Source organism: Impatiens glandulifera, chromosome 8 (genome assembly GCF_907164915.1).
Source record: "Impatiens glandulifera chromosome 8, dImpGla2.1, whole genome shotgun sequence".
Classification (NCBI taxonomy): Eukaryota; Viridiplantae; Streptophyta; class Magnoliopsida; order Ericales; family Balsaminaceae; genus Impatiens; species Impatiens glandulifera.
This window is the reverse complement of record NC_061869.1, coordinates 276129-299339: the sequence shown is the minus strand read 5'-3', so window position 1 is coordinate 299339 and position 23211 is coordinate 276129. Positions and strand designations below refer to the sequence as shown.

Here is a 23211-nt window from a genome sequence, read left to right as displayed (position 1 = left end):
TGGCCATACTTGGGGTGGTTGTAAATTGTAATTCTGAAGACTAAAAAATATAATAAATATTATCTTTTACTTTAGTCTATGATTATTGTCAGCCAGGCAGGACCCCATCATTCAATTCTTATTATTCATCTATCATCTGGATTCATGTAGATGATCATGAACCAACAACCCCCATCTACAATTGATTAATAACCTTCCTTTGCTTATTTGAACTTCCTTCCAAAATTAAAAACCAACATTTATTTATCTTTGTAAAATGTTTTAGAGTCGTGCAATAATAATACATCAACAACATACCAAATATTACTCTAGCTAGAGTTGAGTATATTTGCATTAACTTTTATTTTTACACACCACAATAAAGAAAAACCCACATATGACTCCCAGCAGCAGCAGCAGGTACCTACCTAGGTTAATTTGGTGGAGGGATGAATCTTCCCTGAGCATGTCCCGAAGCCCACATTGTATCCATTCCCCTGCATGCCACATGATTAAATTCCACATGCTATAATAATCCCTAAACCTATTATTATTACTATTTTTTATTTAATTGTTTTTTTAATCCAACCCTTACATGAATGAATGGTTTTTTTTTTCTAATAAAATCCTTACATGAATGAATGATACGATGAACAAGTAAGTAAGTAGTCCTCACCTTGCAACATCCAGTGAAAATGACTTCATCTCCATCTTCCAAGAACTTGCGTTCAGTTCCTCCCAAACACAGTTGCTTCTGCCCGTTCCATGTTAACTCCAGCAAACATCCCATAGATTCTGGATCCTAATTATATAATTCACATCATGAATGAATGAAATGATCCATACAGAGATAGTTTTTATTTTTGTTTCAGTCACATACAGGTCCACTGATTGTCCCAGTGCCAAGGAGATCTCCGGGCCTCAAGTTGCAACCGTTAATCGTATGGTGGGCTACCTGTTGACTCAGAGTCCAATATCTGCACGCATCCACACACGAGATAATATACAACCTGTCTATTCACTCCATTACCTAATTGCTAAAAAACATTTATTATTGCAACTAGTAATAGGTAACCCTTACAGGTGCTTCAAGTTGCTTCTTGTAACCACATGAGACTCCTCTTGCCCAGCTGGTTTGATCCGCACCTTCAGTGACATAGCACTTTTTTACTTAAGCCTTTTAAACAAAGAATTAGACTTCTTCTGATCCATCTTCTTGAATGCATATGATATTTGAATGCAACACTCGTAAAGGATAAATATATCCAACATGTAAAAAAGTATTGAATGCAAAAATCATGGGATAACAAAATAAAATATATAAAAATATATTATTCAAGCACCATGCATATTATTATTAGTTATTACCAACCTCCAATGAAATGTCATAGTTCTTGGAAATCTTTTCAGCCAGATATGGCAAAGGTTGAGGGATCTGTAAAAATCACATGCATGATCGATGATTAAAATCTTACACAAATGAAGCATTGCAAACAACAAAATGAAATGAACTGATTTCATGCCTAAGTATTATATTCTTAAACGTAAGAAGAACCTGTTCAGGGGCGTCACAAGAAAAGTGTTCAAGGGCCTCCAAGGTAACAATCCATGGAGATATTGTCGTACCTAATTAATGCTCCAAGATAAATTTTATGCATACAGGATGATGATAAAACGTCATATAATTGGTAGAAACAATTGCATACCAAAACTTTTCCCAAGAAAAGGGCCAAGTGGGACATATTCCCATGCTTGAATATCTCTAGCTGTGTAGCATGATCATATATACCCAAATGAGTAGATGGAGCTCCTATATATATATATATATAGAAACTAATGTTGTGATTTAAGGATGAATTAGTTTGCAGTCTTGTTATAATACATACCACTCCAGTCATTCATCAAAACCAGTCCAAATATATGATCTGCAGCCTCATTGACATCTATGGGATTACCTAACTCATTTCCTGGTCCAACTACAGCACCCTACATACATACATACATACATACAAAGAAAAAAAGTAGCCAACAACAATCATCAATCATCATAATGAATGACAAACAACAAAATGCATTTCTTTTTTTTAAGGAACAAGTGTTAAGTAGACACTGAAACTGATTATTTTCTCAGCTTTAATGCCGTCTACAACAACTTACCATTTCCAGCTCAAAATCCAGCTTTAACGACGGTCCAAAATAAGGTGGAGAATTACTACCACTTGGATAGGCTTGTCCTCTGAAGAAAGATAGGAATAATTAACAATTTTATATTATAGTCTTTGAAATCATAAACAATCCAAATCTAATAATAGTTTTCTCACCTTGGTCTTACAATATCAGTACCAGATATAACAATTGAAGAGGCTCTTCCATGATATGCAATAGGAAGGTGGAACCTAGAAATTGAAGGAATAACATACATATATAGTGGAATGAATGAATGAATAGTAAATGAAGACAAAAAGGAGACTTGTGTAAGATATAAAAGAAAAATCACCAGTTAGCTGGAATTGGGTTTTCTGGTCCACGGAAGATGGTGCCACAATTTTTGGCATGATGCATAGATGAAAAGAAATCTGTATAGTCCCCAATTGCAGTTGGAAGAAGCATTTGTACCTTGTCCTGAAGGATTAAGAACAAAAAGAGTAACAACTAACTAACTATATTACTATTACTATTACTATTACTATTACTATTGCTATTGCTATTGCTATTGCTGTTGCTGTTACTAGAGAGAAATAACAAAAAATGTAGGCTGGTTTATTTTTACCATGGGAACAAGTGCTTCCTTCTTCAAGATTGCATTATCACGTAATGTTGGCTCTGTTGCTGACAGTAAATGAAGAAATCAGAAGAAACTGATTATTATTATTATTATATATCATCATCATCATCCAAGTCAAGAAGATGATTATATATATATATATATATGCTTACAGGATAAAAGGTTTTGAATTGTATCCCGAGCTTCTCTCCATGCTGGACGTCCCATAGACAACAACTTGTTGAGGTTAGGCTGGAACGAAGAAGCAAATAATAATAATATATTATTATTAATAACAAAAAGAATGACAAGTTGTGAAAGAAAGAAAGAAAGAAAGAAAGGACCTGATTGAAGCAGTCTGAGTTTGTGAGAAGAGGGCCATTGAAGAGGCCGGCAGAAGAAATGACGGAGAGGTCCAATACGAAGTCGCCAATGGCAACGGCGGGTCTAGGGTTGGAAGAAGAAGAAGAAGATTGGGGCTTAAAAACGCCGAAGGGTAGGTTTTGAATAGGAAAATGGGAGTCAGGGTGAACTTGGACGAAAGACTTGAGATCGCCGCCGCCCATATTCTTCATTCCTTCCTTCCTTCTTTCTTAGACTCACTCACTCACTGATAGTAGATCGTAGATCGTAGATCGATCGATCGAATGATATTTAATTAATCTCACTCCTAGGGAAATCTTCTTATTAAGTAAGTATGTATCTATGTAAGTAGTAAGTAGTCAACAACCAACCAAACAAGGTAGGACGAAAGTGTCTCATCATATATACTAACTATATAGTACTACTATTAGATACTTTTTTTTTCTTCTTTTATTTTTTCTGAGATTGAGATGAGAATCAGATGGGAGCGTGTGTATGTGTGTGTCCACGTGGTAGGTGAAAATATTGAGTGGTTCCTCTTCCTTCCTATCTACACGATTAGTTAGTTATACCTATCATTCATTCATTCAATAAATATAAAGAGGATATATTTCAATTTGAAACTGCATCCTCTTTTGAATATATTCATTCATGAATGTTCTTCTGCTGCTGCTGCTCTGCTGGTGGGGAATATCAATTTAATCTCAAATTAACACAAAATAATTATTAACAAATGACTTGTGATCATAAATATCAATTTATATATATATATAAGGGGCCAGCCGACCGAGCGAGAGTGAGAGACTAATTAATGGAAGCATAGCAGTCAACTTATAAGTAATTAATTATTATTACAACTACAAGCTTGTATAGCTATAGCTATAGCTAGCTTAACTTTCTTCTTAATTAATTAATTAATTAATTAATTGTCTTGTTATTCCCTGGCTGGCTGGCTGGCTGGAAGCAGTTCTTAATTCTTCTTTCTTGTTGTTGTTATTCCTTGGCCAAAGCAGATACAGCTTCTTCTTCTTCTTCCTCCTCCTCCTTGGAAAAATAGTCATGCCTAATAATTATAAGAAATGAAGTTAGTTAGCTAGCATCCATCAAAATAAATAAATAAAGATATATATATATATATACTGACCGGACTTTACGCGTAAGCTGATAGATGCCTGTTGCAGCCATTGTCATGTTCACGCCAACAAGGTTCCAGTTTTTCTATTCAATTCAATTCAATTCATTCATTCTTATTTATTAAATAATCTTCAATTAATTCGATTATTATTTATTGCATCCATCCATCCAACTCACCGGAATTATGACAGTGCTGTAGCGTGAAAAGATTATCCCACTCAGTGTAACAGCTACACACACACTTAACAGCTTAATTAATTAAGAAGAACTAGCTAAATTAATTAATTAATTTAATTTAATTATACCTGCTTGCTGAGGATAAGAAACCTCCTCTGCTGGTTTTTTAAAGTCTGCAATATTTGCGATGCTAATCCCCCACTTAAACATTGGTGCCCAGAAATGAACTGCACCATTAATTATAATAATCAAATCTATTCATTCTTAATCAAATCAAATCAAATCATCTTTCTAGCTCCACTCTTATTCTTTTTATTATAGATTGGATTTGGAGGGACCAGTCACTCAGTACGAGGATGATGATCCAAAATTGGATGAAAACCATTTATACACCTCGCTTCGCTTGCTCACCAAATTACAAATCATGTATAATTAATTAGAAGAATTAAATGAATATAATTATTATGAACAACAACAACAACAAGTACTTGTTTTAGGGCCTGCTGGGTGGTTCATCAACGCTTTCAGTTTCTTCGATGCCGTCGCCGCCATGGATTTGATCTTCTCTCTCCCTCTCTCTCTCTCTCTCTATATATATATATATTTAAGAATTAAGACTATCTATCTATCTATCCATCTTTCTCATATATCTAATTAATAATTAGTAACGTATGTCAAACGTATTCTCTGAGTCCCACACTTTTGTCTTTCTCTTTTACCGCCTTATTTATTACTCCGTCCAATTGCCAGGGGTCAGTCAAGCACGTTTTCTTCAGCCAAACTCACTAACCAGGTTTCGCTCAAACTCAAACGTGAAAGAATATTAAGTCATTTAGCTATACACAACAATTTAATAAACCATGCTCTTCATAACACCTTTCATTTATAATACTCACATCCACCATCCAATTTGACAAAATAATTGTTTCACTATGAGATTCAACAAATCGTCTAAAGATAAAATATTACATCATCATCATCATCAATTCTTATAGAAAGAAAAAAAAAAAAAAAAAAAAACATGCAATTGTAAAAGCGTTTTCAACCGTAGGGGTTTCTGAAATTGTTCAAGAGATTAGGGATGTCATACCCAACCATGTCATCTACTGCTTGAATTAGCTTAGGTTTCAGTTTCTCAAACTTATCAATGTTATAGTTGTTTAAAATCTCTTTGAAATGATTCACATCTGGAAAATCTCCTGCTGCTAAATGATTATCTCGTTGGACCTGTTTTTTTTTTTTTTTAACCTTTGCAAATTAGACAGACAGACAGACAGACAGAAAAATTAGAAGAAGAAAGAATAAGAAATTATATTTTTAATTACCTTTGCAAAAACATCTTCAAGGTTGTCAATTAGACGCTGTTGAGCTTTGGATTTGCCCATGACAGCTGGCATCTCTTTCTTCAGTTGGCTAATTATGTAAGCATGTATCTTAGCAGCTCTGGCCCGCTTTACAAATTCGTTTATCTGAAATATAAAGTAAAACTTTGTTCGAATCTTTCGATTTGCACAAAAAAGTTGAGATACAGCATACATACACGACGATCACAAGCTTTTTTTGGAATGTCCATCAAATCTACAAGAAGGTCGTCTTGCTCTTTCTCAAATAGCTCCTTCCCTCTGAAACCAACAACACCTTCATTGACAGACTCATCATTATTGAATGACCTGTAAAAATAGTCCAAACTCTCAAGATAAGTTTGAGAACCAACCAAGAGATTCTTTCCATTGTTTCACTCTATAACCACCCCTTTTACTAATAAAATTAACTAACTACCAAATTAATACAGACCTCACTCGATAATTAATAACAACAAACAAAGTAAGAAAAACTTTGAATTTTTTTTACCCAATGTATACACGCACAACTTCTGGAGTATTCAGAACTTTTCCAAGTGACCACATCAAGGCACCATAAACTCTCATCAACTGAAATATCAAATACAAAAAATAATTTATATATATATATACATTGAGTAATTGATAGCTTTTGAAAAATAATCAAATAATAAACCCTACTAAAATTTATAAGATTCTTCTTTTCCTAGATATATACTTTGAGTTGATAGCTTTTGGAAAATAATCAAATAATAAACCCTCAAACTTTAGGCCCAATACCAAAAGAAAACCACAAACACAGATAATATAATACTAAGCCAACAGCTAAATTTTGTAAAAGAATAGTTCAACTAATTAAGCACACTCAAGTATAAAAAAAAATTAAAAAAAAAAAAAAAAACCTTTAACATAATTGTATAAAGGGGTTGAGATTTTATAATTTTCATGACAAAATAATAATATTACTTTTGTTTTTATTTGACCTTTGAGGTCTACTTGGCGGGCTAGCTGTTGCTTATTTAATATACATAACTAACAAAACCTTACTTGTTGGGTATCAACTTGGTCTGCTTTGTTCAGCACTACTCTTATCTTGTCATCATTGCCACGTAGTGATGAAATGACACGCTTGAACTCGTCACTGATATCAAGCTTATGTGGATCAAATAAAAGGAGAATAAGATCACATTTTTCTGCAAACCATGATATAACACCCGTGAAGTCATAGCTTCTTTGTGTGCGTTGCTTCTCTCCAGATAGAACACCTGGTGTGTCTACAAGTGTAATATTCTCTAGCAGCTACAAGCATTTACGGAGATGGAACTAAGTGTTGGCATTAATTTGAGATGTGCATTGAGCATGTGAAGGAGGAAGAAGATATTGCTAACAAAATATAGAGATTTTCTTATGAGAGAACTTACATGATGGGGCATTTGGGAACACTGGAATTTTGACAAAAATGCCCCACCAAACGTTGTTAGACTAGTGAAGGGCATCTCTGCATGAACGGCAATCGTGTTCCCAGGTATGCTTCTTTCATCAGGTCCAGACTAGTACAAGAATAAAAATGACCATTAAACAACAAATTAAGGATATCATAACCGAGTGACCATCAGTTTTAATATAAGATGCATGGTTAGCTTCAAGTAACTACATATCTCATAAGAGTAAATGCTTGATCGCTACCATGACAACTATGAATCTGTCAGTTGTTGGTTCTGGACCAATGTGAGACCCTGAATGAACAAAAGAATTTGCAAGAGTATGAACTTTAGTTGGACTACACAGAAGTTACTGTTAATATATTTATGGCATGTTGTACTAACCTGGATAACTGCATTTTAACAAGTGCTTTATAAATGTAGTTTTTCCAGTTGAATATTGTCCAAGTAGCATAACCATAGGTTTAGCATCAAAGTCGCTGTTTGTCTGGAAAGAATCAGATCAATGACCAAACATGAAGATCAAGTTTACTTCCACGGCAGGGGGATAAATTATCTACCAAAACTATTACGCACACACAACTAATTTATTTTATTTTTAAATTGAAAAAGAAGAGGTCAACTCTTTATAAATTGGAAAAAGTGGAACTCAAAAAGTGTTCATTACAAAAAAGAAACTGAAAGCATCAAAGAAAAACAGGGAGTTAAAATCCAATTAAGCCAAAGTAGTCTCATCCGTTGCATAAGCACACGCAACTAATTATGAAGTGTTTATGTAACAACTAAGAGTATTAGGTTGACTAACCATTAATGGGGAAGCAAAATCATTGAACTGGTATGCAATTTCTAAAGGCTTAAGCTTCTCATTATATAGCCTCTTCAATCCATCAATCACTGATGTAACTATCATAGGAGTTTCCTGCTAGACAAGAAGAAATATTGAAGAAACTGTTAGGGGTGAACCATTGTACAATTGAAATAAATTGTAAATACTTGAAGCTTGTTCTCATGGTTGTAGATTTTATTCCCAAATCAGAGGTCAAGCTCTTCAAATCTTATTTTTCTGAAAAGAAAAATCCTTAGAATCATTAGGCTATGTTTGTAGGATGAGAATTGAAACTATAATCTAATTCTGTAAGAAATTGGCAATGAACTATAATTCAATTCCGATATTAGAATGATGGAATTGAAACTTTGAAAATCAGATGCATTAAATTCCATTGTAATTATAATTCTAGTATCAATTTATTTCTTCAAGTCATCAAACAAAAAAGATTTAGAATTGGACCCTCGGTTCCATTTCTAATCCCAAATCCTCCCAAACCAAACATAGAGTGTTGGGTCAACTTAACAAAAAGTAGGTAAGATTTCTTAAGAAACTCAGCAAATATCAGAAAAACGCATCATGCAACTAAATGTGGACCTCAAGGTTAATGAAATAGCAATCACTTAAAAAGGAAATGGAGTAGAAAGATACACCAAACTTAGAATCAACATTGGCTTAACTTCAAAGGCAACATTTTTTAAACGTCTTTCCAAGCTTGAAAGCTGTTTGTACACGAAATATGTACCTTCTTATTGGATCTGGATGAAAATGAATTAATTGAAGCTGGTAATTGCTGATGATTAGTTTCTGCAGATCATCAAAATATTCAGATGCTAAATAAAGACTATCTGATAGAAAACCATAAAAAATAACTTACCATTTCCCCTAGTGATGTGATGGATCTTCCTACCTCTCTGCAAGTGAGCAACCAAAAGGATAATAATGTTGGTAAGAGAAACACTTCAGCATCAATAAGACACGTCAAAATTTGGGGAAAACTTACGGCTATGAGATCATCCAGACCTTCCATAATTGGAGGTTCTAAAGTCGTTGTATCAACTGCAAGTAAAAAGAGAAATATCAATACATGTCAATTACCACTCAAGAAAAAGAAAGAAAAACTCAAATCGTCACTATATGGGAACTCATTCCTTCATCACCGTAGAACTGGAGCATATTGAGTTGCTTACAATTATTTACTAGCATAAGCCAGAAGGTTCTCACACATAAAATATTTAGTATAATACACTTTAGCAACTTTAGTAATTTACTGGCCCTTAATATTATCCTAATGCAAACAAGATCAAAGAATGAATCTATCTATTCCGGAGTCAACTACGGCACTAGGAAGTCATTTGTTTTTCTCTTCTTCATATATGAGCACCACTGTGAGTTGTTGTGACCCTTGATGTCTTCTTTTTTCTTCGAATTCAAAACTACACATGATGACTTGTATTTAACTGGATTATTTTCCAATCATAGCCGTTACGTTTATGATTATTAATGAAATTTTCATTTTCTCTTACAAGAAATTGCGGCAATGCATACAAATTACACTTTGTTATGATGTATTTTTAACAGTCCAAATTGTTTTTAAAGTGGGTATAAAACTATAACATTTGAATTTTGCAGAACCCTTTATGAATAGAAATTTTGGCGTCCAAGACACATGCATGCAAGTTTTATAATTTGTCCCAAAAGAATCTTATGAAATTAAAAAATAATAATTCTCAAAAATAATAGATAAGATGCGCTATGTTTTAAGGACAAAATCCATCTTCACATATATGCATATCTCCAACTCAAGTGCCAATAAATATAAGAAATTCAAGGATTCCACTTACCATTCTTTTTTAGGAGATGGGCAGTTAATTCATGCCCCATTTGTGCTAAAGACACCACCTGTTTATTAGGATTAGAAAAAGGCAAAGTAATAAGGCAATCAGCCAAAAGGTCAATATTGATAACGACACAGTTAGCAAAGATAGATAAGCGAAGTGAAATCACAACCTGCATTGCTGTGATGAACTCTTTAAATCCAAGAAATCCTTGCTTTTTAGAATCTGCAATTGCCCAAACCTGTAAAAAGAATAGTACTAGAGTCTTCTAAGTGGTCCAGTAAAAAACAAACAAGGCCTCATGAATATTTTGCGGATTTCCCGGACCTACACTGCTGGCTCTAACTCTAATATGTTGTGAATTTGTTTATAGTTTATTAAAATAAATCCACTTTGTTAGCAGGCTTAATTGATAATCTTAGCAAAAAAAAATAAAAAGGTGGAGACTCAGAGCTTTGAGTCTGATTAACAATAACAACAACAACAACAACACTATACAGCTAGCTTCCTTTGGCATAGAAAGAAGACACAACTGATATTGATTATATAAGATTTTAGTTGATTAGTGCAGACATTTCACAAACAAGAAGGAAATGTATAGTGTTAATAAATTTGCGAGACATATCAATGATCTCTGTTCTTGTGGCCATGAGCCATGAGAAGGAACGTAAAATAGTCACCTGCTTGAGTTCAGATCGGGATAACTTGGACGTGGCAAAGAAATCGATGGCGTCATTTCCAGTGATCCGGCCGTCTCCATCTATCAACAAAAAGCATATGGAAAAACTCTCTATCTGAATAAGGGGGGGGATAGAAGCAGGTGTTCATGGCGGAATATTGCGGTAAGAAACTGACCAGAATCGGCGACGTTGAACCATTGATGATAGATTTTCTGATGCTCGCTTGAACACGAACTGATGGGATCAGAGACAGAGTCCATGGATGAAGAAGAAGAAGCAATACAACAAGGAAGGAAGGAAGGAAGGAAGGAAGGAGAATTTATGATGAAAATTGATAAGGGGGTGGTGGGTGACGGTTGAATGAAAAAATGGGCTCTTTTAGTCTTTGCCGCCGCTTCTCTTATTTCGAAATAATAATAATTCCAGGAATTGAATTTCAAAAGAGTGGTCAGGTCAGGTCATCATGACTCATGATGATGATGAGGCGCTGCTGTAAATTATTTATAGTTTATTTATTTATTTGTTGGGAAATGATATAGGGAACGAATTGGGGGAAAGAAATTTTGAGCGAAGCCACCTGGCATGTCACGGAGGAAAGATAAAAAAGTTACATCTTCTCTCTCTAGCAAAATCTCATTTACCGCTCATTATCAAACAAAACCCTCATTCTTCTTATTCTTCCATTTTTTTCACCCTCGTCAACACGTTGTTTATCATCTTCTCCTTCCATTCTTTAGATTCGTCTTCATCCTCTCCGTTTAGCTTCTTCTCATTTTGTTCTTTAGATTCGTCTTCATCTTTTTCGTGACACTTTTTACTGTTCTTTTGTTCGTTTGAATAGATCACTACTTCTGGAGATCTGTGTTTTGTTTAGATTCGTCTTCGTCACTATCCGACTGTCCGTTTAGTTTCTTTTTCTAATGGTATATCTTCTCTACCATCATAGTTTACTTTTTTCTTTGTTTTATTGTTCTTCTGTTTGTTTCAAGAGATTCATGTTTTCTGTTGTTTTGTGATTGTTATGTGTAGGAACCAACAACCGGTGATTGTTAATATAGCTAGACTGTTAATATTCTGTTGTTTTCAAGAACCTATATAAAACTGTTAATATTTTTGTTGGCTTGTGTTGTCCTATGTTTTGTTCTTTGTTGTCCCGTGTCTTAAACTATGATGTCCCGTGTCTTAAACTATGTTGTCCCGTGTAAATATTTAAGTTGCTCGAAATATTAATATTCTGATGTCATTTGTGTTATTGTAATATGTTGATCCGTGTTTTAAACTATTTTTTTTTACGTTTTCATGCGTTTTATCCAATATGTCTTCTTGCATTTTATCCAATATGTTGTCATGTATTACTGTAATATGTTGTTCATGTGTTGTCATTTATTCTTTGTGCTGATTTCTCTTTTTTGTCTTATGTAGCCCTATGGATGAACCATCATCACCATGTACCGAAGACAAAATTACCAAGGTTGGGATGTCGTTTATTTCTGAAAATAACCTACTAACAACTAGGAACATAAATATGTATATCTTTTTGTTGTTTATGTAGTTAGACTGTTAATATTATGTTGTTTTCAAAAACCTGTGTAAAACTTTTAATATTTTTGGACTGCTTTGTAGGCATATATTGGCTGTTTTGAATGGAATGAAAGTGAACCAGGTGTCTACATATTATATATTGGACCGTTGGCGTAAAGACTTGAAGAGAGGTTACCAAATATTCACCAACATTTATGATTCGGATGTGTGTGAAATTGAAAGAAATCGGAACAACTATCTAACTCCCATCATGCTAGAGGTTCAACAACTTGCATCCAAATCTCAAGTTAATTGTTCTGCTTTAGATGAAGTGATGAAAGATATGAAGGAAAAGTTTAAGATATCTCCAAATTGTACGACGGATTCTGAACCAACCGAAAAAGTTATCCACTCGCCCGTCAAGGTAAGAGCTCGAGGGCGACCACCCACAAAACGGAAACAGTCTGCCATTGAGAAAGCAATGAAGAATCCAGTTCCTAGAAATAAGGTTAGTGTCAACAATTATGTCGTCATATGTCCAATACCATGTTGTCCCGTGTATTACACCATGTTGTCCCGTGTATTACACCATGTTGTCCCATGTATTACACTATGTTGTCCTATGTATTACACTATGTTGTCCTATGTATTACACTATGTTGTCATATATATTACACTATGTTTTAAGACTCCGTTGTCATTTTGTTTTAGGATACTACCGCAACAAGTAATCCTTCTCCAATATCAACGCAAGAGCAATGGAATCAACACTTCACCACCCATCCAGTCTCGACTCAACTATCATTTACTTCATTGTTGTTGGGTCAATTACATCATGTATCTGATAATATGTTTCCCAAAGATAATTCATGTGGGGACAATATTAGAAGATAACTTTGCTTAATAATATGTTTCCCAAAGATAACTTTGTTTTGGATAAAACGATTACAGAAATGTTATATTCATTATTTTATGAATGAAATTTAATACATCATTACTTTACATTTAGAAAGAAAATAAGAAACCAGGTTCTAAAAATAGCGTTAGTGTCGAAAATTATAACAGTTCTAGAAACCAATACTATGTTGTTATGTTGTCCTATATTTATAACGGTGATGTCCTATGTCTTATACCATGTTGTTCTGTATTTTGTACTATGTTGTCTTGTGTTTATTATTATGTTGTCCTGAGTACATAAATGTTATATTTCTACAACAAGTAAATGGTAAGTACAACTTGTTGCTTCACATTAAAACGTTAAGTACAACTTGATGGTTCACAAAAAGGAAGTGTTTTAATTCTACTAACATGAAACCATTACATTAATGTTTCGGATAATTTGGTTTCATACAACTTTCTGGTCTTGTATTTTAAGTTCATTCGATAAATGTTAGAATCGGATTGTAGAATCTTCGATAGTTATTGGATTCGTAGACAATGAATATTTTTGCTCGCATTTGCTCAGGTTATGCCACAAGTCCACTTCAGATCTCCCTTGTATGTCTCCATGTGCAGCATACAAAATACTCCACAATCCTTATAGTTCCCTACGTCTTGCCAGGTCATTTTCAATAGCCTCACAATACATTTAAAGAGTGTGTCAAAAATGCTCAACTTCATATCCGCAACAAAGTTCAAAAACTTGCATCCAATAGTCTTCAATACTGCGTACTTTGAACCTATATTTATACCCTTCGGGAGTGGCCTATTGTCAATGATATTCATTTTCTTCGACTTCGCATTGTAAACGACCAGATAAAAATGAGAATCATAACCTATGGGTAGAAAAATCTGTATCCAAATATCACAACACAATAGAGTTAACATAGTATAGACAAGGGACAACAAAGTGTAAGACACTAGACAACACAGTACAAAACACAGTACAATAGCGTATTAAACACAAGACAATAGACTTACAAGTTCAGCCCTTTCAAGTTCTCCAAACATTAATTCAAACTCCATCAATTCCTTTAGTAATACAGTATTATAGTCCTTTTGTGACAAGTTTGTTGCACTCTGTTGAAGAACTTTTATGTTAGACAAAAAAAAAGTATTATATAAAGACTTAATGTTCATGTGTAGTACTCACACTATGAATGGTTGAGAAAAAAACTCGACTTCGAGGTGCTCCTGGCTTTGTAGTGTGTTTGACGTAAATATTCATTTAATGAGCCCAAGCATCGATTATCCCTGCATTCAGCCAACTATTTTTCTGAATTGTCTTTAGGGTGCCGCGTTTGAGAGTAGTCATATTGCTGAAGTATAAAATCTCCTCTTCATCTGTCTTTTATGTGAATACCAGGTTCGCGCATACCTTGTCTCTATCTCTCAAGTGTGGTAATAACAGCTGCTTGATTGTTTAAACTGGAGAACACAAAGTGAGGTTGATAATATATTGGCTGTGAGTTTTTCTTTACTTTTTCATACCTCTGTTATCTTTTCCATTTCCTTCTACCACTAACCTAAATCATTACAGATATCGACAGTCAATCATATACCAGAAAATAAAGAACTGATTCAATGAAGAATAAACAAGCGCAGATCCCAATTTCATGAATAAAAATAACCATGGTTTAGATTCAAATTCATCTAAATCTTCATATCTTTAATTTCTAACCCCAACAAAGTTAACGCTGCAATAGATCCACAATGAACAAGGGACACAGTAAATGAAAATAGTGCAACAACGATAACTTACCTTTTATCTCTATCTGAACTTTTCCTTTTACCTAAAGTTTTATTGTTCTTCTTTATCATTGTTTGAGCGGATTCCGTTTGAGCGGAAATTTAGGGTTAGAGTTTGAGCGGATACTTAGGGTTAGAGTTTGAGCGGAAATGGAAGTGAGTTTTAGCGGATATAGATTGAAATGAAGGTTGAAGAGAAGATTGTTTAGCGGAAATGAGAGAAGTTTGAGCGGGGATAGTTTGAAGAGAGAGAATGATTGAGAGAAAATGAGAGGAGTTTGAAATGAGGGGATTATCCTACGTGGAAAAAGAAAGCAAAATTAATTATTATTTGACATGCCAGGTAGACTCGCTCAGGGTTTCGTTCCCCCATATTCGTTTCCTGTATCATCTCTCTTATTTATTTTTGTTAGTGATTTATTGGGAGTTTAATTTAATTAGATCAATCCAATCACTAAGGCCTCGATTTGATCTTTGGGTTATCTGGGTAATGTCTGGGTTTCTTCTAAAAAATCGCATGTTTGACCAAATTAAGTAAAAATCTATGGTTTTTTTTTTTTTTTCCAATTTTACCCTTCTAATTATTTAATTATTTCTATTTTATCTTATCCTCTCCCCTCTTCTCAAATCTCATTTCTACTGATACATCATCAAAGGTTAGAGAGTTTAGATTCTCTCTAACCCAAATCAATTATCAATTCCTGATTCCATTTGATCTCATTATCAATTATCCATTTGATCTTTTAAGTTCCTTCAACTCAATCCGATCAATTTTTTAGATAAATATATAAATTCTATTTTTTAGTATAATTATTTATTTATTTGAATTATTTAAAATTTAAATGTTATGATAAATAATATGTTATAGTTAGATTTAGATGGGGTTTTAATTTTTATTTAAGGTAATTAATAAAAATAATATTAAATTTAACTAAAGGGTAGTTTTGATATTTTAATTAATAAAATGATTGATGTGAGTTGTGATAGGATTGTTAGGGTTTGGAATAAAACCTGGGTTTTATCCCAATAACCCAAAGATCAAACGAGGCCTTAGTAAAAAATAAAAATACATACACAAAAAGAAGGTTTCATGAGAATAAATAAGAGACTTATCTAATTAAAAGATTTTACGTTACTTCTTAATTAGTGGCATGTAACTTTTATTAAAAAGAAAACAAATTACATTCAAACATTACAATATTATACATTAACATATGAATAATGTAAATACATTAAGTAGTATTGGTTTCGTTGTTTAACACTAATTTAAACACGAACAAGTACATAAAATAACTGCATTTTCCAGTTTCAGACTACTTCTTTACATAATATAGGCCCACAAACAACTCATTGGCATTTTGGTAAAATTTACTCAGCAAATCAAATCACTCCTCCGCCATGGAATAATAATTGCATGCAAAATTTCAAAGGAATCAGTAATAATAGCATAATAATTAGGTATTATTATTGCATCTACATATTATTTAATAGGAAATACTGGGTGCTGCCTCGTCGGGAACCTTGTACATAAACCCCGATTCATCGCCTGAACTTCTCCTAACCACACTTGCCCTTTGCATTAACCGAACCAATGCCTGCACAACTTCAGACATGGGAGGCCTAAACTCTGGTTCAGGCTGCAAAACAGAAGGAAATCGATCAACCAATTGCCATAACCTTCATATGATCAAGGGATGAAAAAACAAACAAAAGTATGCATTCATCGGTGCTGTCTATTGAAAGGGGTGACAGCAGAAGTCAAAAACATATTTTTGTCAGGGACTGAGTAAGCTCTATTCTGACAACCTATGAAAAAAAGAAGCGAAATTTTAACAAAGAATTCTTTCTTTTGCTCCAATTCACAACAAAATGAAAATAGCATCCTGTATAGATAATGAGCCATATATGTGATCATTCATATGAGGATGTAACGAGGAAAAAGAATTGAGAAAGGATATACAATTCAAATATGTGATCATTATTGTTCAAGTGTGCTTGAAACTGCTCTTAATTTTAGCATATCAGTTTTAGTTTATGGTGTGGTGGGTGGTTTCTATGAGAGTTTCTAGTAGATCTGATACATGGGGAAAGAATATTAGGGTTATTGATAGAGTAGTATAAATAGAACAGTTAGTTGTTAAGAATAGTTATGAAATGATTTAGTTGAAAATTCTTGTTAGAATTTCTCTCCCTCATCCCTATTGTATTCACCCTAGCAGTTAGGGTTATATCTCCTTCCTTCATCAATTCTTCACTACTCATTTCAATATAATTCTTTTATGTTCAAGATTTATACCTAATTCTACTACAAGATATAACAAGATCATGTCCATGTATTTCCCTATTTTTTAGCTTGGCTATCTAGTCATTTAGTTGTATTTAAATGATTTCAACTTAATGAAAAACTACTATGTTTTACCTTCCATCTCTTTTCTACTTTAAGAAAGCATTCTTAGTTTAAAATAACCAACAATTATTTCCCCTATAGCAAAAACGTTGACCGCTACTCTCGGTCACTTTCGATGCTAATAAAATGTTGACCTTTTTCAAAAAAAATAGAAAAGAATGGAGAAAGGATATGCAATTCAAATATGTCAGAAAATGATGCATGGAGAAAATTTAGTATGTCAGGCACGATAACAATTGACAAAAGATTAATTCAGCAGAGCAAAACGATTATTAGTCATTATCTTTTTCTTTAGTTTTTTTGCTGAAAGTATTAGTCATTATCTGATTCTACATAAGGGTGCAAAAAATCTTAATTTCAGGATAAAAAAATATCCCGCCAAAACACAACTGGTTAACCATGTAGATGTGATTTTCTTTCTCATCTGATGCTTAACTTCAAAGCTTAGCTAAATAAATAAAAGATAATAATGTAAGCTCCTAATAGAATATTGCAGGATATATGGATCAATAAACAAACATAAGCTACCTGAACACAAAGGGCAATGATATCAGCAAAACGTGATAATGATTTTGCAGGATACATCCCATTAAGAGAAGGATCAACCATCTTAGCTAAGGCATCAATGTCATGGAGTTGAGGAGTAGCCCATCTCACTAGCGACTGTTCCGCTCTAACCCTTGAACTATATAGAATCCAGATAATTAATAGGCATGAGAAAAGCAAATAAACATATAAGCATGATGGAAAACGCCAAAATTTTCAATTTTTTTTTCAACAAACTTCATTTCATTTAAGAGAAAAAGTATACAGCTTCAAAAGAAAATTTCATCTTGTAGAGCAGGTTTACCTGTCCAGTGGCTTTCGACCTGTCAACAGTTCAAGCATTACTACGCCAAAGCTGTAGACATCACTTTTTGCAGTGTAGATTCCAGATAATGTAAATTCTGGAGCACTGTAACCAAAAGAGCCAACCATCTGGGTTGACGACACCTGGATTCAGGGGCAGACAAAAATAAGACTGAATACAGGGACTTGTGCACCATCACATACGGAAGTCTCTGGTCAGCAAACATAACCACCTGGATGTATGTGGTTGGTTTTGTTTGAAAAAATATGGACAACGGAGATGTTGAAAGCAGGCATATGTGCACATTATATATAAATGGAACTAGACAGGGGATAGGTTAGGAGGTTTGCAACTGTTTTTGCATAGCATACTGAACATAATAATAACACACAAAAAAGAGCCCAAAAAAATTGAACACAAGATAGTAATTCTTTGGAAAGAAATATAAAAGTCACTTTACATTTTATGAGCCCAACAGCTTACCTGTCGTTCTGTATTTGGCGCCAAAGCAGATAAACCGCAATCTGATAAGTGTGGATTCAACTCTTCGTCAAGCAAAATGTTTGCGGACTTCAAATTTCTATGTACAACTGAAGGCAGGCAGACCTCATGCAAGTACCTATGGAGAAATACCTATTATAGGAACAATAGAGAATGGACCTCTTGAAGAATGGAATGGAGCAAAGGAATAGAGAACGAAAAGTATCACATACTCTAGAGCTCGAGCAGTGCCTAACGCTACTCTAACACGTGCATTCCAGTTCAACGTCTTGCTTCTTTCATCAGCAAAATGCAACATATCATGCAAACTGCCATTTCCAACAAAATCATGAACCAGAAGGCGTTGTCCATGCTCCACACAATATCCCACCAGCATTACGATGTTAGGATGCCTCAATCTTGACATATTTGAGACAGCTTCAATAAAATTATCTTCCTCCTGCAATGATAATGCTGCATTGTCGATCTTCTTGATGGCAACTACCTACAAAGAGAAGCAACCTGACAGAGTTATTCAACATTCAAAAGTATAACATCTTTTACATTCTCAACAGTAAAGTTGTTACCCTTTGGCTGGCATATTCTCCTCTATAGACACGACCAAGGGAACCTTCACCTATAAGGTTTTCCTGGCTAAAGCTGTTTGTTGCCAATTGGAGGGAAGCAACGGTATAAGATGTAGCAGTTATGGGGGATTTCACTCTCTTCAGAGATCCATTTTTCCCTTGCATCTTTTCAGCCACAAGCTTTTCAGATGGTGGGGGCTTCAAATCTGCAAGAGTCATAGTTGATTGCATCCTGTACTCTTGCCCCTCGGTGTTCACTGCAGGCAGAAGAGATCAGAGCAAATTGGAGTTGATATCACTGTAGCTGTTTGAAAATAGAAGTTCCTTTTTATTGTTAACACATTCTCTCTTCTACCTATGAAAGATTTCATCCATTTTCTGCACCTAATGGATATGTTCAACAACTCCACATATATACTAAGGTATTTTGTAGAAAAACGATTCATATAAGATACCTCTAGTTAAAAACATTTTTTTTTTAAAAAGATCAACTTTTCATTATAAAAGGAAACTCAAGAAGTATTCAGATACTACAAAAGGGGGGTGGGGGAGAAACAAAAACAGAAAAGTTAGACACCAATAAGATCAAAAAAATTCTCATCTTCAGTTACAGCAACTCAAGTCTGCCTCTTATTGGATTTTTCTTTATATTCTCTTCTCAATTGACAACAATAAGAGGAATCCAAGGTGAAAGTTAAGGGAAGAAAGGAGCATGCCTTTGTCTCTTGTAACAGGAAGATTTTCTGCAGAAGGTTTTGCAGCAGCATTTTCTTTCTTTTTACCTTTCCAAAAGCAAAGTAAGAGCACTAATATTGCAAAGAGAAAAACAAACAATGATCCAGAAATTATTCCTATAACAGCTCCAGTTTCTAGTCCCTTCTTCCCATTATCTGAAATGGGTTTTCGGTTTCCAGAACCCCCGGGTGTTTGTGCACCAGGAAAATGACTACGATTATTATGAGTGCGAGGAGGAGGTGGGGTATACGGAGGCGGCGGAGGAGCAGGACCATTATCAAAAGAATTCCCGTCATATCTGTTTGGACAATAAGCTGTGTAAGAGATACAGCAAAATCTTTACACAAGGAAATATCCATGACAGGAACAAAGAAACTAGTTAGACACATACATTAAATGAGGAATTGAGAGAAGCTCCTTTGGTATCCAACCACTAAAATTGTTTTTTGCAACATTTCTGCAAAAGCATTCTATTTAAGATAAAGGTAAGCAAAAACATCAATCTAATACTGGAAGAAATGGAATGAACTTACAGTTCTATTAAAGGCAAACTAGTGAGAGCATTGAGAGAACCAGTTAACTTATTGTTCTGCAGATGTCTGCCAAATTACTTTGTTAGTGAGATAAAAATAACCCAAAAAAGATGCAACAGGATCTCATCATACTTACAAAATAGAAAGATTGGACAAAGAATTCAAGGAATTAGGAAGATCTCCACTTAAATTGTTGAATGATAGATCCCTGCATTAAAAGTACTCATGTTTATCTAAAAAACAACAGCAGCTAAGATGTTACAAAAAGTCATAATTGATTATGAGATCCAATAAGTTGGAAGAATACTATATCCTATATAGATAACTATAGAACAACCATAAGTTCACATAAATAATGAAGCTTTACTATCTTTCTTACTTAAGCAATGCAAAATATCATAGCAAGAAACAAATAAGGATGAGAACATTCAAAATGCAGCTGACATCAATAAACATAGCAAACATACCTGATAGCCCTTAGACTGATTACATTAAAGGATAAGAGGGCATATATATATATATATATATATATATATATGCATGATATTTCCAACAAAAACATAACATCCCACCCTCTCCAATAACACCTCAATCCTCCACATGTAACCCTAAGACAATAGCGGAAAGAAAATGGATGGACAATGTTGCACCAGCTAAGGAGTTTGAGGGTACATTTGCTTTTTTAGGAGTTCATGTATATGTTTGCACTTTTGGGAAATTTATGTACACATGCACATTTTTTATCCAAGATTAAACCTTGAAACTGTGGCGGCACTTTCTTACAAATGCCTACCTCAAAAGAAAAAAAGAAACTATGACAGGACCCCCTAAAACATTAATTGTTTGTCTGCTAAACCCCATACAGCAGGAGGTTAAAAAACATGAAATGTGATGGGGTAAAAACTCAGGATAAGAGGCTTTTAGATGGAACAAAAGATATCAGAAAAAAGATTGTCTAGGTAATTTCAATAACCTACAAGGTTGTGAGCTGAACCAGATTAGTAAATAGATCTCCAACTGATTGAGCGAGAGAATTGTGACTAGTGTTCCTGAAAAACATAATTCACAAGACCACGATGATGCCCATAAATGTTAACACTTTTGAAAAAAAAATGTCCACTTACAGATAATTAAGAGAAACCATGCTGGAGATGGAGTAAGGTAAATTCCCAGATAAGTTGTTGTTTGCTAGATTTCTGCATTGCTCAAACGGTAAGCACTGGGACTTCCCTGATCTAATTGATAGTTCTACAAATCAATGATATGTTCTTACAGGCTTGTAAGGTTAGGAGGCAATGCATATGGGATAGTGTCGTGAATGCTGTTCTCACTCATATCCCTGAAAGATTGCAATAATAAAAATATTAAACAAGCCAAACCGGACAATAACTTTCTTTTGCATAAAATCAAACAGGAATTTCTTACAGTGTTTTCAATGAAACAAGGCCAGAAAGAAAATATCCCAGTGTCCCATTTAATCCCAAATTGGGTATTTGACTGGAAACAAAAGAAGGAAAAACAGCAAACTTCAGTGATCAAATCAATATAGTAATTTAAGCAGTCCTGCGAAGAAATACTAGTCTACTACATACGAACACCAATTGTAAAAGTTCATTGAACTTACAGTGAAATAACAGCAGATCCCTGGCAAGTGATCCCTCTCCATGATTCCACACAAGGATCGCCACCGCTGGCTTTCCATCCAGTTAGCTGCGGTGGATTGTTTAGCGAAACATATACAACTTGAAGAGCTTGCACTGTAAAGAAACACAAGTTTCAATATAATAACTTATGAAAAAGAGAGATAGAATAAATAATGGTTTGGTTTCATTTAAAAGTGGCGTCTAGCTTCAGCCGACGTTATAATAGTAGATTCCATGATAAGCTGTTTCCAAAAGAATGTTTATGAAGAAATGCATTTTCCAATAGTTGATATTAGCTTCCATTGACTCCAATTATAAGAGGATCTTGATAACTACACTGCCCAATGAATTACTTAATGGGTTGGATCAGAAAGCAAGTAAGAACATCATATATGTATATATATATATATATATATATATATATATATATATTTAAACAAAACAAAATTGAAGACCGGGGGGGACCGGGAAAAGATTACCATCAGATGGATCGGTAGTTCCTTGAACAAAGTCTGCAGCAGGAATCGTTAGAGCGATCAGAAGAAGAATAAAGGAAATGCGAAATCTGAAAAGATAATCAGCAGGCTTGTGCTCCATTTTGGTCAAGATTCAGAGTGTATCTAGCTAGTTAAGCCTGGAAAACATGCAAGAGGAACATAGTAGTGAGAATGAAGGAGAAGCAACGTAGAGATCGCATTCGGCGGGGACAACCATTGTTATTGCAGGTGAGGGACATTTAAGAAAAGGACTGGGAGAGAGAGAGAGACAGATTCGAAGCTTAGAATAATGAAGGGAGAGAAAGCGTGTCGGCGGAAAATAAGAAAGATTTACTTACAGTAACATATATTTTGTAGTATAAACTATAAAGTAAACTAGTGAAGTTCAATTAAGTAAATGTAGAAGAAGAAGAAGAAGACAGCTAGATACATCCATAGATAGATAGATACATATCTTATCTTAGATGATTTGGAGGAGGAGGAGGAGACTGGAGAAGAAGGCGAGAACAAAGAGGACTCAACCAGCTACTTGCCAAGTTAGGTCTTATTCCAATAATATCATTGACCAAGATTTTACCTTGCTAGTTGGTGGTACTGGACTCAAATCTTCAGCCTTTGTCGGCGTCCGCCTCGCTACTAATTAACCAACAATGAAGAAAAAGAAAAAGAAGAAAAGGTGAGCGTAAAACTTTAATAACCAACTTCAAAATTGTAAATTGTGACTAGA

At 34.3% G+C, this 23211-nt stretch overlaps 4 protein-coding genes across 4 annotated transcripts; all 4 read right to left on the bottom strand.

Annotated features, from left to right (window-relative positions):
* Positions 1-178: 178 nt before the first annotated feature.
* Positions 179-3361, bottom strand: LOC124911348 (fumarylacetoacetase-like). Its single transcript, XM_047451817.1, has 14 exons — positions 3088-3361; positions 2917-2995; positions 2750-2808; positions 2477-2601; positions 2301-2375; positions 2137-2215; positions 1866-1965; positions 1686-1745; positions 1535-1605; positions 1352-1414; positions 1061-1125; positions 860-956; positions 656-781; positions 179-476 (listed from the first exon to the last, which is right to left on the bottom strand). The coding sequence occupies exons 1-14, from the start codon at positions 3316-3318 to the stop codon at positions 408-410; spliced, it is 1299 nt and encodes a 432-aa protein (XP_047307773.1). The 5' UTR covers positions 3319-3361; the 3' UTR covers positions 179-407.
* Positions 3362-4096: 735 nt separating this feature from the next.
* On the bottom strand, positions 4097-5011 carry LOC124912445 (mitochondrial pyruvate carrier 4-like). Its single transcript, XM_047453065.1, has 5 exons — positions 4906-5011; positions 4546-4644; positions 4418-4470; positions 4251-4324; positions 4097-4169 (listed from the first exon to the last, which is right to left on the bottom strand). Exons 1-5 carry the CDS (start codon positions 4967-4969, stop codon positions 4100-4102), a joined length of 360 nt encoding a protein of 119 aa, XP_047309021.1. The 5' UTR covers positions 4970-5011; the 3' UTR covers positions 4097-4099.
* Positions 5012-5285: 274 nt separating this feature from the next.
* Positions 5286-10921, bottom strand: LOC124912171 (EH domain-containing protein 2-like). Its single transcript, XM_047452733.1, has 16 exons — positions 10719-10921; positions 10544-10623; positions 10036-10104; positions 9870-9927; positions 9029-9084; positions 8903-8939; positions 8771-8832; positions 8005-8121; positions 7584-7686; positions 7444-7493; positions 7179-7307; positions 6805-7056; positions 6269-6348; positions 5958-6087; positions 5743-5886; positions 5286-5644 (listed from the first exon to the last, which is right to left on the bottom strand). Exons 1-16 carry the CDS (start codon positions 10801-10803, stop codon positions 5459-5461), a joined length of 1638 nt encoding a protein of 545 aa, XP_047308689.1. The 5' UTR covers positions 10804-10921; the 3' UTR covers positions 5286-5458.
* A 5068-nt stretch (positions 10922-15989) lies between these two features.
* LOC124911339 (protein STRUBBELIG-RECEPTOR FAMILY 8) lies at positions 15990-22863 on the bottom strand. Its single transcript, XM_047451808.1, has 16 exons — positions 22467-22863; positions 21969-22101; positions 21770-21841; positions 21618-21683; positions 21469-21540; positions 21322-21393; positions 20481-20552; positions 20345-20410; positions 20203-20268; positions 19793-20109; positions 19077-19333; positions 18723-18994; positions 18493-18628; positions 18010-18152; positions 17688-17844; positions 15990-16389 (listed from the first exon to the last, which is right to left on the bottom strand). The coding sequence occupies exons 1-16, from the start codon at positions 22582-22584 to the stop codon at positions 16237-16239; spliced, it is 2172 nt and encodes a 723-aa protein (XP_047307764.1). The 5' UTR covers positions 22585-22863; the 3' UTR covers positions 15990-16236.
* Between the last annotated feature and the right edge of the window lie 348 nt (positions 22864-23211).

What these genes read in the sequence shown, in the direction of transcription:
- LOC124911348 (XM_047451817.1), bottom strand. Translation starts at nt 3,318, where the DNA reads ATGAAGAATATGGGCGGCGGCGATCTCAAGTCTTTCGTCCAAGTTCAC. An exon ending in AACCCAATTCCAGCTAACTG is followed by an intron (nt 2,376 to 2,476) that starts GTGATTTTTCTT and finishes TTCAATTTCTAG; the next exon opens with GTTCCACCTTCCTATTGCAT. An exon ending in TTTGATGAATGACTGGAGTG is followed by an intron (nt 1,746 to 1,865) that starts GTATGTATTATA and finishes CATGCTACACAG; the next exon opens with CTAGAGATATTCAAGCATGG.
- LOC124912445 (XM_047453065.1), bottom strand. Translation starts at nt 4,969, where the DNA reads ATGGCGGCGACGGCATCGAAGAAACTGAAAGCGTTGATGAACCACCCA. An exon ending in TTCTTATCCTCAGCAAGCAG is followed by an intron (nt 4,471 to 4,545) that starts GTATAATTAAAT and finishes GTGTGTGTGTAG; the next exon opens with CTGTTACACTGAGTGGGATA. An exon ending in ACAGCACTGTCATAATTCCG is followed by an intron (nt 4,325 to 4,417) that starts GTGAGTTGGATG and finishes TGAATTGAATAG; the next exon opens with AAAAACTGGAACCTTGTTGG.
- LOC124912171 (XM_047452733.1), bottom strand. Translation starts at nt 10,803, where the DNA reads ATGGACTCTGTCTCTGATCCCATCAGTTCGTGTTCAAGCGAGCATCAG. An exon ending in GTTCAACGTCGCCGATTCTG is followed by an intron (nt 10,624 to 10,718) that starts GTCAGTTTCTTA and finishes TTTTGTTGATAG; the next exon opens with ATGGAGACGGCCGGATCACT. An exon ending in ACAGATTCATAGTTGTCATG is followed by an intron (nt 7,308 to 7,443) that starts GTAGCGATCAAG and finishes TTCTTGTACTAG; the next exon opens with TCTGGACCTGATGAAAGAAG.
- LOC124911339 (XM_047451808.1), bottom strand. Translation starts at nt 22,584, where the DNA reads ATGGAGCACAAGCCTGCTGATTATCTTTTCAGATTTCGCATTTCCTTT. An exon ending in GGATCTGCTGTTATTTCACT is followed by an intron (nt 21,842 to 21,968) that starts GTAAGTTCAATG and finishes TTTTGTTTCCAG; the next exon opens with TCAAATACCCAATTTGGGAT. An exon ending in CTTGTTTCATTGAAAACACT is followed by an intron (nt 21,684 to 21,769) that starts GTAAGAAATTCC and finishes GCAATCTTTCAG; the next exon opens with GGATATGAGTGAGAACAGCA.